This window comes from Dreissena polymorpha, chromosome 11 (genome assembly GCF_020536995.1).
Source record: "Dreissena polymorpha isolate Duluth1 chromosome 11, UMN_Dpol_1.0, whole genome shotgun sequence".
Taxonomy (NCBI): Eukaryota; Metazoa; Mollusca; class Bivalvia; order Myida; family Dreissenidae; genus Dreissena; species Dreissena polymorpha.
Genome location: NC_068365.1, coordinates 77358154 through 77374046, shown reverse-complemented (window position 1 = coordinate 77374046; position 15893 = coordinate 77358154). Strand labels below are relative to the sequence as shown.

Here is a 15893-nt window from a genome sequence, read left to right as displayed (position 1 = left end):
GAAAACAAAACTTTATTTATGCATGAACGACAACATTTATTGTGCGCTCAGTTTATTTTCATTACAGATGACTGATAAGTACTGAAATATTAGTAAAATGAAAAAAATGAGAAGATCCTTACCAGACTCGTTTCTCAGAGTATGATCCGTGTCGGGACCAGTGTCGTCCGTGGGTGTTGACGATTGATACAGAACCCAGTCAAAGTCATCGTGATTTTGCACATTGCGCCATGAACACATCGAGTTCAACTCGAAGTCACAGCCAACGTTGGGAATGCTGTCTGATATACGTATGAGCATTTATTTTACATTTGTGCCTAATGTCCTAATATCCTGATATGACAAATTAGTTTCAAAAGCATTTATATGTTTAAAAAAAAGTGAGGCATATGCTTTTCGAAGGTACATACGTATAACAACCTGTTCGTAGATTGTTTGTTTGTACAATGTCATTTTTGTGGTCATAAACACACGCATATTTGGAATATACAAAGAATACAATAACACTCCTTATTAATTCAATCGGAATCTATAAGGGGCTTATTGATATATAAATTGAACGTACTACCACTGAGCAATTCAGATTGAGAAATTTTGGTGTATTTGAACGCTTTGTTAGAAGCACAATAATTATTTCGATTAAATTGATTATTTAATCCCTTTCGATTAAATGTCAGTAGACGCACGCTTATAGTGTTATATGTTTCGTAGTCATTGCGTGATTTCGCTTGTTTAAATATTATCTGTGTACACTTACTTTGTTTAAAATTATATACATTTGCTAATAGTTCAACATATCCCTTAAATGGTATTTAACACAGTATTTATAGACCTGAGACAGTTCAATATTATAGTTTCAATGCATCATTAAAGTGAGATTATATGATTTTTATATGTGTAAAATTGTAATATATTGATAAAAATATGTTACAATAACATAAAATAGGCAAGAAAAATTAAACTTTGAAGTCGAACTTCATCAAATGCAGAAAATACAAAGTATCGCCCCGAGCCGATTGTGACGAAGATATTTCGTACATATTTTCCTACAATAACCGAAGCATTCGTCTTTTTATTAGGATCGGTGTTAGTGTTCGTGTGTCGTATGAATAGATATCGTTGCAGGAAATTAAAATGATCCGTAAAACTAAATTTAGATTCACATCGCACATGCATGATATACATGCTGGCGAATTCGAATGTTCAGACATTTTCGATTTCAGAATTAAATATATGTTTCTTTTTTTTTTACACAAGTTCTTCTTAACTTTTATCTTAATTTATATTGAAATATATGCATAATAAGTTTTTTACACATTTTATATAAATTCATAAATATTTGACAAAATCGTTCATACTCACTTTAAAACATTGATACAATACAACATATGTGAACCACAATTATGTAAATTAAAATATGCACTTATAAGAAAGTAAATGCATGTAACAAAATGGAGAGAGTAGTATATATAGAGGATATTTGTTGGATTTATATTTTTCTATGATCGCGAGTGAATAAAAATCGATATTTTACCAAATCCAACAAATTTGCTATTATGCTTACAAATTATTATGTTTGTGCTTTTTCCATTCCGGACAATATAATATCCCGTTGGGCGCCCCGAAATGTTATTACATGTATGTTCAAAGGAAGTTAATCCGTGTGTTCTTATAAACATTCAATGCAGAGTAGTCGCCCTTGGTAAAATTGGGGATAACAATGGGGAAAGATATCTAAAAATAGATCCGGTAAAACAAAGAAAATTCACTTAACTTACCAAGGAGAAACCGGTCTGTCCTACTAATGGTTGGTAGAATGGTTAAATCATCGTTGACGTGTATCTTTTTGTGACCTTTGTGCGATACAGGCAATATTCGAATACATCAAATGAGTAACCTGCTATTTGAATTGTCGCAATAAACTTTTAATAATTGATAGTGAATTTTATGTAATCAATATATTAGTAGTATTTAAATATTTAAATTATTATGTCTTAAGTTAAACTCAAGTGTCTGTTAAATGGCAGAAATAATATTTTAAATTTTCCTTTGAAAATATATTGTCCAAATTACAAATACAACCTGAATAAGTCACTCTGATCTCAGAACAATCCGATCCTTTTAGTTGGATGTTGTAATCCTACAACATGAAATATCGTCATATTTAACATTTTGCACACAAGTGCGTTCAAAAAAATAACAGAGCATAAACAATTATTCAAAGTAACACATATTCCGACCATAATTGTGTCTTGTTCTGAGAAAATTGGGCTTAATGCATGTGCGTAAAGTGTCGTCCCAGATTAGCCTGTGCAGTCCGCACAGGCTAATCAGGGACGACACTTTTCGCTTTAATGGTATTTTTAGTTTCAAGGAAGTCCCTCCTTGCCGAAAATCAAGTTTAGGCGGAAAGTGTCGTCCCTGATGAGCCTGTGCGGACTGCACAGGCTAATCTGGAATGACACTTTACGCACATGCATTATGCCCAGTTTTCTCAGAACGCGGCTCATATTTGCCGTATTTATTAAAGCTGATTAAGTTGTTATCGCTTTAAAGACAAATATTGGTCTAAGTATAACTTATTACCTTCGATCTTTCGTCTTTCGTCTTGTACTGAGGTGAAGAGACATTTCGAGGTTTTGAAAGATACTCAGCGGTGTCGTATACGTGCGTAAGAAGAATCAAAAGTCCTATAACATTGCAGGCAATCATCGCTGAAATGCAATATAGTCTGAAGAATATGATATTATAATAGCGCTAGTTATAATATTTGTTGAAGTGAGATTAGAAAACAACACACAATAACATCGATTACAGTAACAAGTTTCCTTAAATGTTTACATACTGAAAATAGAGAGGAACAGAAGAGCAATAGAACTAAAAATCTAACTAAAAAGACCTTATGTCCAGGTCAACGACAAATCGTGAAATTCTTCTGCTGTTATCTTGGATCCTCAAAAACTTGTTGTCCGCTCGTTTAAACAGAGTCCCTTTATAATTGAATGAAAAATAATCAGGTTAGTTAGTTTACTCAAACTGATATGCGTTGACAAAACCGTCATTAGATGATGTAAGCGTTTGAGAATACGACACACGTCTTCCAGTCTCGGTCACGATTTGTGAAAATATTATGTGTCATTTTGTTTAATAGTTGAACACATTTGGCGTGCATTTTACTTTTACACGCTGGTTTACCCACGTAAATTATATTGTGGAAGTCCCTTATTGAATTGTTTCACAGGATGGTAGTGGTGGAGTTGAGTCGTAGCCACTTGGCAACGCGCCCAACACATGTGGCCCAAACAAATGTTAGACAACAGCAAGACACCTAGAGAGACACTATGTGTGCTATAAAACGGTCTGACGACTTGCCGGTTTATGTTGATAAAAAAATTACGAGACCATAACAGGCATCGGAGTAGGAATCAAATAGACATATCCGAATCCTTATGTGCGTTGATGTTCAGCGACGTGCATTGCCGTATGGGATAATACGTATTAACATGCACGTCCTGAAAAAAAAAAAACTGTTCTGTGATTATTTGAGTTGTAATATTTCTAAGCTATCATCGGTCCAACAAAATATCATTATTTGTATTTTTTCTTGTAGTTACACAATATAGAAAATATACTAGATGGAACATCTTCAAAAATAAAAAGGACATACAAATTATTCACATTGGCGAATTATTCAAATAAGAGATTACTAAAAGCACGATGTGGAGATTTTCGGTGAGGTGACAATTACGCAATAACCTGAATTAACGATATCTTCGAATTTCTAACCGTAACAGTTACCTTATGCGACAAAGAAGCTTTGCTGTATTGGTTTAAGTAACAAATACGCAATAAACTGAATTTACGATCGCTTCGAGTTGCTAAACGTTGCTGTTATCTTATGCGACAAAGAAGCTTTGCGTAGAAGGTTAAGTGACGATTACGCAATATCCTGAATTTACGATCGCTTCGAGAGTCTAAGCGTAACAGTTACCTTATGCAAGAAAAGAAGCTTTGCTGTAGTATGTATAGTGACAATTACGCAATAACTTTTATTTAAGATCGCTTCGAGTGTCTAAGCGTTAATGTTTCCTTATGCGACAAAGAAGCTTTGCTGTAGTAGGTAAAGTGACCATTTCGCAATATCCGGAATTTACGATCGCTTCGAGTGTTTAAGCGTTACTGTTACCTTATGCGACAAACAAGCCTTGCGATAGTAGGCCCGTGTCACTACCAGTAAAAGTTCACAGTTTAAACCACGTTCATGGGCAAAAATAACGTTAATTCATGATCTGTTTTCTTTGCGTAAATGTATCAATAAGTATACTATGAGAAAAACTACAAAACATATGTTTGTCCTTAAAAGTACTGACGTTGTGCTTTTGTAACATAAAGGTTTTCGGGGTAAAAGTGGGGTCATTTCAAAATTTAGTAATAACTCATATTTCCTACAATGCCAGCAGAAATGGCGGTATTTTGAGAAATTTAATGGCGGCGCCTGTAAGATGATTTTGTTCTGTCATCATAATACAGAACAGGCGTTAAGGACCTTAACAGATTAGTATTAGCTGTTGAGTGTTTCTAGCAATATTGAAAGAAAACACAGTGACGGAATATTGATATCATTAGTAGTCCAAATCTGGCAATAATTACGTGTAAATGGCATCAGTGAAGAAACTCTTTATTTTTTCATAAAACACACGAACTATTGTTGAAACATCGATAGTGTGCAGAATACTACTGTTTTTATTAACCAATCATTGCACTGTATGATCAAATACAATTGTTATACACCTGGATCTAAGTATCAAGATTTTTACAAAGATTCGACGTTTATATTGATCAACTGGTTGAAACAGGCAAGAGAACTGTGAAGTGCTTCTACTTGACACTGTGTCATCTAATGAGTGAGTGTTAAACGAACTCTCTGAAAGCAGCTCTTTGCCACAATTGCAGATACCAGTTGATATTTTCTAAAAAGTGTTAAGGTCATTAAGTTCAAATAGATTACGTAGGTCTGGTTTTATGCATAAATTTGATCGAGATTGTGAAACCTTTCAGAACAAATACACTATAATTATCTTAACCATGATTGATCCCAATCCGAAAGACGGCAATTGTATTTTTACAACACTCGACTATGTATGTGGCGAAGCTATACAATAAATGTACCGTATTTTCAAAACAACGGTTTTGAGTTTCGACCAGCCCCTGTTTCGAAAGGACACTTATATAATTGGATTACAAAGCCCATCCACCTTACTAATGAAAATATTTTTCCGTCGTCGCTCGTTTCACACAGAGATGAGCTTTCAAAGATGTATTATTATGTCTAGATAAGTACTTAATGGGGTAATACAAACGGCTTTTGCTTCAAATTCAGTTACACATGTGTTGTCTTTGAAAGCTATACAATTTGTGAAATAAGAGGTTATATGTTGATTGACAATTCCCTTACAGTTCTTCACATAGAAAGACAGCGCGTTCCTATACGATAATGATAATACAGACTATATCAATATCCCTTTATTCTCCAAAACTATTAAGGTGTGATCATGCACCAGATGATACTCAATAATTATCCAGAAAAATAGCCGCGCCGCAGAGCTGCAGAAAGATGCTGATTGACAAAAGTAGGCATTCTTGTATGACGATCGTGAAAATCTTCACCGGGCCGCTCAGTTAAAGCGAGTATGTACGATGTTATTACTTTTTTTTGAAAACATGATACAAATTGATATAAAAAACATTTCAAACTCGTCAATATTACTAATCGCATTCATCATTTGTGTCGCATGTTTAAAGATTAAGTTTACAATAAGTTTGTATTAATGGTGTGTATTTACCTTCTTCATTATTTTGACTAATTGTTTGATACTGGGATACTCTATGTTTTGTTCATACAATGCATGTATCACAGCACTTCTATATAGGCCGAATGACATTCAACGGAGGCATCTGTGTCATATAAACATTCCTATTGTGTTATTTGTCAAATATAGAAATATAATTGTTAAAATACTTCGAATTATATTAAAGATGGGCCGATATTGGAACTTGTAAATCTTAACTTCCGAGTTCATGTCATAATAAATGATTGGAAAATTTGACTATTCAACCTTACCATTCTGACAGTTCATTTTTTTAGGATGTCAAGTATTAAAACTTGGATTTGAAAAACGTAAAGTTATGTTAACATATCTAGATTTATTAGAAAATGAAATGACTAAACCCTACAACAACATTTAAAGTTTTGCCCAAGGAATAGTCTTTTCTTTTGTAAGAGACAAAGGAATGATTTGACATACTTTAACATATCATGTATTTATTTAACAGGAAATAAAACTTTATTTTTGCAAAGCTGGACCACTGACAACGCTTTAAAAATGGTAGATATCTGCGCATAAGAATACGGTCAGACTTTAAAAAAAAGAAAACACGCTTAAACTGGAAATTTAAATACGTCTACATGTATTGATTGATATAACTGACTAATACAGTTTTAGTTATTGGTGTCAGATTTATTATTATTTTTGAAAATTCTTTGAACATTCATCTTGTATGTGTTTCTTGTAGATTGTGTTTATTATTCGCGATGCTTGATTAATATGTGCGCATGAGATGTTTGCAAATTACAAATGTTCAACAAATCCTTTAATTGACAAAATTATAAACGCGTATATTCATAATTTAAAACAATCTGAAAACATGTCACTTTTAATTATGGAAGGAAATGTTCTTCACGAAGTTCTTCTGAAGTACTTGTCCTTGAAAAAAACTTTAAATTCAGTAAACGTGTATTTCTGAAAAGTCTAATTGCAAACAAAAAAATACTGTTTTGAATAGTTTTAAATAATTATATAAGCGAGTAAATACAAAAAAATGCCTTAAATGTGTTTCAAATTCAGGACCTCTTGAAGAAAAAGCTAACGCGTTACCGCTGCACCATAAATGAATTTGTGCTTTACAGCTGATTATAAGATCTATGCTATTTGTTAACGTATTTTACGAGTGTTCGATGAAAAGCGTTGTAAACGCTTTATTTTGTACCACTTTTAAACAATGGATTTCCTTACATGTTTGAGTATACTTCTCTTTCTGGAGTCGAATTTCGCTTGTTTTATAATTCAGTATATTTTTAGATATATGCCTATTTTAACGGTCATTGTTGCCAAACTGTGAACAAGCCCTTCAAAGCCATTGTTAAAATTAATTGATTTCATTCCCGTTAAATACTACTTACATAAAAATGTTTAACATTAGAAATTTTTATTTTTTTAGATGTCTAACAATAACTGATCAATGGATCAACGTTTTGCGAATTCACCAATTTGTTGCAACAGTCCTCGTTACAACAATATTCAGAGTAGAAATCCTCTGTGTACACCAGCTTTTCCCTAAAATCGGTACACGTGTCGTTATCAGAATAAGTTTGGTACCATCCGTTGAGGCATTCATCTTGGGTACCACATCTATTTGAAATATATATATCTTATATTTTGTACAATTTATGAAATCAATTCAAACGATCCACGGGATTATCTGATCTGTAATATTGAAATCAAAGAATAAATTACCAAGTCTTAAGAACTCCAATATTTACAGAAAATAAGAAAACACAAATACTTAAATAAGATATGAATGTGTTTCCATTTTCTGCTCAACGGTCATTGACATTAACATTTTATTTAATTGCTCGTTTATAAATTGCATTTGCAAATAAAATTATAGAATAAACATAGTATTGCAAAAACATAAAAAAAATATTAATTAACAGGGGTTTGAATAATGACAGTATACTTGCCTTGTACACAACATTTTGAACAAATTATTTATATAACATATACATCATCAAATATTCATCTTCTATTTACTGTTCTGGAGGCATCTTCTGTGTTGATTAGTTCGTTGATGCAGAACTGTTTGTCTTCTGGACATTCCACCAACACGTACAGCTATTCGCAGATCAGTGGTGTCCCGCAACACACGTGACATTTTCCTGTGAAGAGAATCACCTTACACAAATCCAGCCATGGTAATGAAAATGAAATTATCAAGGATGTCAATGCATTTCTGGACGCTATCTCGAAACCATTTCACAAGTTGAAAAATGACAGGAATACAAAACTCATGCCCGCCTGATGTCCGATAAAGCGATTGTCGGTTATGTTAAGGCCATCAAAAGGCTTCTATGGGGAAAGTAAGAACTAATCGGAGTAGATATTGATAATTCAAATAGACTAATTCAATCGATCATAAGAGGAGCTGCTGTAACAGCGCGGGCCCAGTTGTTCAAATGTGTTACCTTTGATTATATTAACTATGATTGAATTTTGGAGAAAATGTTATTTTTCTTTACCGGTATAAAGTTTTCTATACAGATGCGATACATTTACTAAGCATTTTTTTTAATTTATGTGAGTTTGAAAATTAACCATGGTAAACGTTTTGAACAAGTAGATCCCGCTGATTGCTGTTTAAAAAGATAGTATGCTATTTCGACAGAGTACTTTAACTAATTACTACATTTTTTTTAAATTTAAATTCACATTTATCGAGCAAAACCTTTTAGTAGTTAACACTTAACATTTACTCGCGTTTACTTGATTTGATCTACATTGTATTTCCATTTGAATATTCAATAACTTAAAGAAATAAATATTAAAATTCCATGTCTAATACAAATAATCGCGAGATTGTCAATTGTAAATTATATCGAATTAATCACGCGCTATGTATTTTTTTATTTACAAAATTGCATCGGCAAATATACCAATCAACGTCATAACTACCAGGTTATGAAGTTATTTTTAGAAAAGTGATGTATAATTACGATTGTGACATTGCATATGAATATTTCAGATAGGAGACTTTATACACACGTATGCTCAATTAAATATGAACAGATATGCATTGTTTTTATTAGCAATAAATGTTTTTGTCGCCAAAAGTCTTCTCACTCTATCAATGGTTTGATTTATAATAAGGTTGTTATGAAGCTTTAGTTCATTTTATAGATTTGATATACATGTATAATTCTACTAGTATAGATATATTCTGACTTACGTGATGTTTGTGCATATAATGGTTCTGTAGTAGTTGCGGAAGTTGAAGTAGTTGTTGGTAAACTTATAGATGTTCTTGCTTGTGAAGTGTTAGCAGTAGTTGTTGCATCTGAAACATAAACGTGTTACTGTGCAATGCTTTGTGCCGATATATAACTTGCCACAAGAATAACCCCACGCCACACGATCATGAAAACACTATCATTTTTACACATTTATGTAAAGAGATCAGCATTGTGTGGCCTGAGGATATTGGTTATAGATCGATATAAATAGTTTGACAGTTTTTATGTCGCCATTCTTTGAAAATAGAGCGATATATCAATATAATAGGATACTTTTCTCAGTTCCATAAGACTTTCTGCGAAAAACAAAACATAAAGTTCTATGTGTTAAATTGAATACTATTCATGTTTTTTACGAATACCAGATTTCAAATTTTAGCTGAACGCTGTTGAATTATGATGAATGGCCGGTGATATTCATAAACAAAAGTAAATTCTTAAAATATATAAGGCTGGCGTGTACGAACCTTAATTAGACTTATTAATACCTTTTAATTGTAATTAATCAAACTAAAAGTTACCACATTATACGTTATTTAAATTATAAAACGATACACTATAAATATTAACGTTTTTTTTAATCGCAATTCATCAATACGTTTAATGGAGTGATTTGTAAAGTGTGAACTAATTCGGCCGTCAGACTCGGACGATTTTTGTATCCATTATTTTTTTTCTGTCAATAAAGCCTGTTTAAATGTATATCAAAGCTTTCACTGTGCAACAATTTAATTTTACAAGAATTAAAAAAAGCATAACAAATATCGATAATTTACACTATTTGACTGTGATATGACGTATTATTTTGACGTCATGGATATATTTTTACAGGAAGAATCTCCAATTTCATTAATATAAGAATTACTTAAAGCGCATAAAAATCGTTTGTTTCGGTTGACTATCAATATTTTATCCAAATCTGATAATGAAATGAATGATCGCATATAACATATTGTTTACTTTGTAATATAACGATTCATTTTAATTTAATTTACGTTTGTAATAAAGCTGTTTAATCGCGTCCATTGGTTACTTCTTTGGAATTACCTATTGCGTTACATGTTTTGTTGAAATGACAAATCAACGCAAGATAATCACCTTTCCGGTTTTATCATGTCCTTTACGACTTTATTAATTTTCTCTGTTAATAAAAAAACATTTGATAAAAAGATTTGATAGTTATCATTTTGAACCATTATATATACAACTCGCTTATGTGATGTGTTAGTTAGCTCGCAAAAGACTCGAAATTTACGAAATTCTTTAACTAGTGGAATAGACTGTGGAATGAAATGAAAACTCGTGTCAAATCGTATTTGTATGCCTAGACATTTTCTGTTTCGTAAATACATGGTCGCAATAACGCAAATTTTTTTCGTAGAATATATTTTCGTACAAGTGATAGTTGATGTTGTTTGGGTTATTGTTGTTGTTTGCACTGGTGATGTGGGTAAAGTTGGCGATGGTGCAGGTGGTGCTGGCGTCGTGTTAGAAGCTGTTGTATATACTGATGTAGTATTAACTGTTGTTGTGGGTGATGAAGTTGTAGTTGTTGGTGAGGTGATGCTGGCGTCGAAGTAGGTGTTGTTGATGTTTGAATAGTAGTACTGGTTGTAAAAGTTATTAATGGCGTTGTTGGTTTTGTCGCTGTTGTTGTTATAACTACTATATTACAATACGGTAGAATAAGAATGATAGTTGACAATTTCAAAATAGCATTGAAGCTGGCCAAATAGCTTTGACAGCAATACAGTGAGTAAAAAGAGTAGTATATTTATTTTATCGTAGGTTTAATCAAGCTTTCCTTTCCGAGTACTCAATTTGTATCTCGTTTTAAAAAAAAGCAATTGCATCGAAAATAAATTAGTATCGCCAATTCTTTAAAGTATGACTGATATATACATATCCAGATTTTATTTCACTTATGCATTCGTGTTAATTGTAGAATACAGACTGGTAGATATGCTACTCAAAACACCCCAAGAAACGAACAGTATTGCCTATTATGTAACGAATCAGATTTAGAAGATGAGTGCCACTTTGTATGTAAATGTACTAAATATATCACTATCAGAAAGAAATATATAAAACCATTTTACTACCATATAAACCATCTGTGTATAAATTCCACCAATTAATAAATGGTAATAACACAAATGAGCTATTAATGTTAGCAAAATATGTAAAATATGCGTTAAAAGCAAGAAATACATTTTGAATACTGCTTTGTAGTATACATTTGGTTTTCCCCCTAAACACTGTAATACTGTACCAATACTTGTTATATCTCATCTTGTAAGGCATTTAATTAAATGTTATAACTTGTCATTAAGTAATATATAAATATAAATGTAGTTTTTATGTATTGTAAACCTATATATAAACATAGCACAATGTTAAACAAAATGTTAAAAACGTGACATCATGTATGTATTTGTTATTGATGTATTTAGACGATGTACTCTGTACAAGTCTCAATCAAGTGTCTTGTCTTGTCTTGTCTTGTATTAGTCTAGTAGGAACGGAGGTCCACAGTGCATGGTTGGAACCTTTGTTTTTAATATGCTGATGATGTTCTACATTGTCTTGGGTAAAATAAAATTTTGTTCCCAAGACAATGTTTATGCCCAAGGGGTCTAAATCCAAGATGGCCGCCAAGATGGCCGACCAAAAACATAGGAAATACCGTTGACACAAACAACATATATTTCCATGATTTTAGTAAGTTTTTCAATTAAAGTTATTTTTAACATATTATTATTATTAAACAAACAAGTGTGTTAGTGAAATATTAAACATTGTATAAAAAATGACAATACCAATGAAATAACTTACAAAACATGTGTTATTGTGCTAATGACATATTTCAATTTGTACCTGAAAAACAGTTTAGATACAATTATCACTTTAACTACATTTATACACACTTATGATACTTAGGAATGTATATATATATATAATATTTCATGTAAATATGAAAATATAATTGTGATTTGTAACACGAGAAAATTGGTGGGTTAAATGACAAATATAAAGAAAAAATGCTTTATGTGCATATTGATATATTTTGAGATATAGTAGGCTTGTTAACTTGTTATGTTTATGAATTTGGTATCTTTTTGATCCTTTTAAGTGAATTCAATTTGTTTTTTAAACATAAAATTCATTTTTCTTAATTCTATTAGTGAAAATAAAGATATCAATTATCAACAAAGGGTATAACAATCTCTCACATTGAGCCCTAGTAGTATCTGGGGATCACGCTGCATGATTCTAAGATTTTATTTGACAATGCTGATGAAATCTACATTTCTTGGGTAAAACACATTTTCCCCAAGAAACTTATTGATCGCATGGTGTCTACAGCAAAGACAAAATATAAAACAAAGACAAAATAAACGTTAAATTGGTACAAAAAAATGGTTCTTTTGCGTAGGACATTTTCAATTATTACCTGAAAAACTATTTGGGTGAACTTAACATGTCAACTGCATATATATATCACAAAGAGACTTATTAATCAAATGATATATTATTTTATGCGAATATCATCCATGATAATTATTCCAAGAAAATAAAAATGGATTAGGTAAACGATTATCTGAAAAAAAGTGCCTAATGTGCATGAAATATATTTTAAGATAATTGATCTGTTTTAAACTTGTTATGTTCACGGATATACGGATTTATTTTAGAACTGTTTACTGCATGTAGATTTCATGTAATTAGAATCGAATTTCACTAACTCATAAAAGTATTCTTAATGAAAACAATATCATATAATTGTATGCACTTAGCTTACGCATTAAAATCTCTCAAATAGCATTCACTGCTGTAAGATATCATTTAAATTATCCAATAAAACATACTTGTTTCGAAACAAACATTGTTATTTTTACAAATTTGCTTAAGATTTTTTTTATGTGTGTATTAATTTATTTTTTGAGGGGGTGAGGATAACGTGTCAATGCTGTTAACTAAAACTGAAACACTGCATGAAACACAATTGTGAGACAAACTCTTAGTCTTTACTAAATTTTGAAGTTTGTATATGGTTCTTGTAACATATACTTTCCTTTCTATAAGTTTAAAGGAAACACATTGCATTCAATCAAGTTAGTAGATTAAATCTAATTAAGTTGAGTAACCAAACCAGTTGTGTGTGTGTGTGTGTGTGTGTGTGTGTGTTTTAAAGTTCACGAGTCACGGTCCTTTCGCGCCTGAGGCTCAATAATGTGTGGACCCGAAGTTGGTTCTATAACTTCTACTAAACTCACTAGACTATTTTTTACAAATACTATTGATAAATTGCAAACAGCCATAAAGAGCCAGAGCTGAATGTAAAGCTATTGTGTATCTCTTATTTAGAAATATTTAGGAGAAACAATAGTTTTACATTCAAATCCGAACGAACATAATAATAGTGCTCAGCAAGTGGTTAATACTGTATCATTTAATGTAGAACATCACTTATCGAGAATATATTTAAAATGTTATTAACTTTGTGAGGCATAAAAATTGATGTTTATTTTCATTAAGTGAAATGCGATCATCGTGCCAGAATATTCAAAACATTTTGTTAGCGTCATACATGCACGGTACATAGAGCGCATGTAAACGTTTCCTTGTATAACAGATGCTCATCGACCACAGGGATGATAATAGGTCTAAATGGTCGGTCAAAAGCTTCAATCATATTCTGAAAAAAAATGGATATTTTGAACTTTTTCTGTAATTTCTGTCTGCAAGACCCATGTTGCAAGAAATGGAAGTCGTTGAAAATGTTGCAATCTCTTGAAATCGATTATGTTAAATAAGTTATTTTTATTTTTATAAGATCTTTTCTTAAATTTAAGATTAGGAACTTGAATGCGATTCTAGTAATATTTCTTAATCCGTTACGAAACCATACAATCACCTTCAATTTGGAAATATGGGCAGTTTTTTAAGTTATGCAATGGTGTAGTTTTGAACCAAAGAAACGCAACCCAGTTAAAAAGTTGCGGACCTTTATATGTTATGATAAAATCAAGCAGTTGCTTTAAAGGCATTCAAATTGTAGAATCAACTTAGACATTGGTTATTGCCGACCTTCAAGATATGTTAGCATTTTCCAAAACAGCGAGCGCCAATGCCAATGCAAAGGATGTGACGCTTAGAACAGAAAACAAAATAAGTTGTTTAATAATTATACAGACCATACATTATTTCCATTCGAATAAACGAGTTTCTTTTATAGACAATGCCAACATAAGTTAAACAAAATCAGCATCCTGAAGAAAAAAAACTGTTATATATGTCCGAAACGTGTAGGACCCTATACAGCCAATAACTGAATACCGAATATCAAAAAAATATGTTATGCATCTTTTCTTTAATAATACTTTTAATGACAAAAACATTGCATTACTCTCTGACACGATGAGTTTCATACCCTACATAAACGGTTATTTTACGAAATGGCACGATTAAACGAATCATAATTGAGTTACTTGGTACAAAGCAACATTGCACAACAATTTTTATCATAAAGTGCAAACGTCATTTTTTTAATAAAAACCAATATAAAGGCACATTAACCATTTATTTCGTGTTTTTTAATTGGGGGCGGGGAGGTTAAGAGCACATTTAAATTACGTTTAAATTCATGCACAAACCTTGTGTGTCTAGTGTTGAAAAGTTTTTGATGATAATGAAATGTATCACTCAACTTACAATTTACTCGACCAATGAAGTCCTCGTATTCTGAAATGTGCCGGATTCCAGATGTGCCATGAGCATTTTTTGTAATATTTACGTTATAAGCATGCCTCAGTATAGCGTTCTTACTGCTTTTTAAGTTGTGAGATCAAGATATCTTTCTCAAGAAAATAAGTTAGTAAGTCGCGGGAACAACATATCTTACTCTTGGTAACAACATTACAAGTTTTGAGAAATAAATAAATTGGGCCATCAAGGTATTTATGTGGGACAGCTAGACAATCAATGATTTTGTTAAATAGTCTTTATTATCTCGAAGAAATAAACTTTACAAAATTTGCATTGTCAATTAACCACTCGAGAGAACTAGTCTTTGTTATATAATAATTCGCTTAATTAATCAATTATTAATACAATGCGACATGGTTTTATTGACTGAATTTGAAAATGATTGTCTTATTTATTCATACAGTTCAATAAACACCCTTTCGAACGTGGAAGCCAAGCATTGTGTAATGCTGTCTTTTCTTATCTATTTAAAAGAATAAAGGTATCATCATTCTAGGCAGTATTGGCAAAACACTTTGTTCGGAATACCTGTATGCCAAAAAACATAATCAATAACCAGATTTGAAAACACACACACACACAACATGGTATTGAAAATCCTGTAAACATAATAAGAAGAATGTTCTAAAACATGCACATTTACAACAGTTATATTGGCCATGGGTGCCATCTCCGATTATAAAAGCCACATCCACAACACACGCTAGTCTTTTGGAACAAAATGCAAACATATCTAGTGGATCGACCAAAAACTTCATTTTTTTGTTGACGCTACAAATTCTATATTCTGATGTAATAGGTGGGTTGCAATTTCACATTTCTGTGCACTTAAAAGATAAATGAATCTCCGCTGAATCGCATAACATTGACGGATTTTACAAATAAAGTGCCATATGTTGAAAAATAAACAACAACACTCTACTAATCTTATTGATTTTTGAATTATATATAAAAAAAGTCCCAAACTTAGCGACACCATGGAAGTAAAATTGGCTTG

The 15893-nt window shown here is 31.7% G+C and overlaps 1 protein-coding gene across 1 annotated transcript in view; it reads right to left on the bottom strand.

Moving 5' to 3' along the window:
• Positions 1-2916, bottom strand: part of LOC127849953 (uncharacterized) — a 28448-nt gene extending 25532 nt beyond the window's left edge. The window contains exons 1-5 of the mRNA XM_052382693.1: positions 2846-2916; positions 2587-2714; positions 2083-2140; positions 1779-1853; positions 123-281 (exon numbers count right to left, since the gene is read on the bottom strand). Of these exons, the coding sequence (XP_052238653.1) occupies positions 123-281; positions 1779-1853; positions 2083-2140; positions 2587-2712 (418 nt within the window). The 5' untranslated portion in view covers positions 2713-2714; positions 2846-2916. The remainder of the gene's footprint in view (positions 1-122; positions 282-1778; positions 1854-2082; positions 2141-2586; positions 2715-2845) is intronic.
• Positions 2917-15893: the final 12977 nt, after the last annotated feature.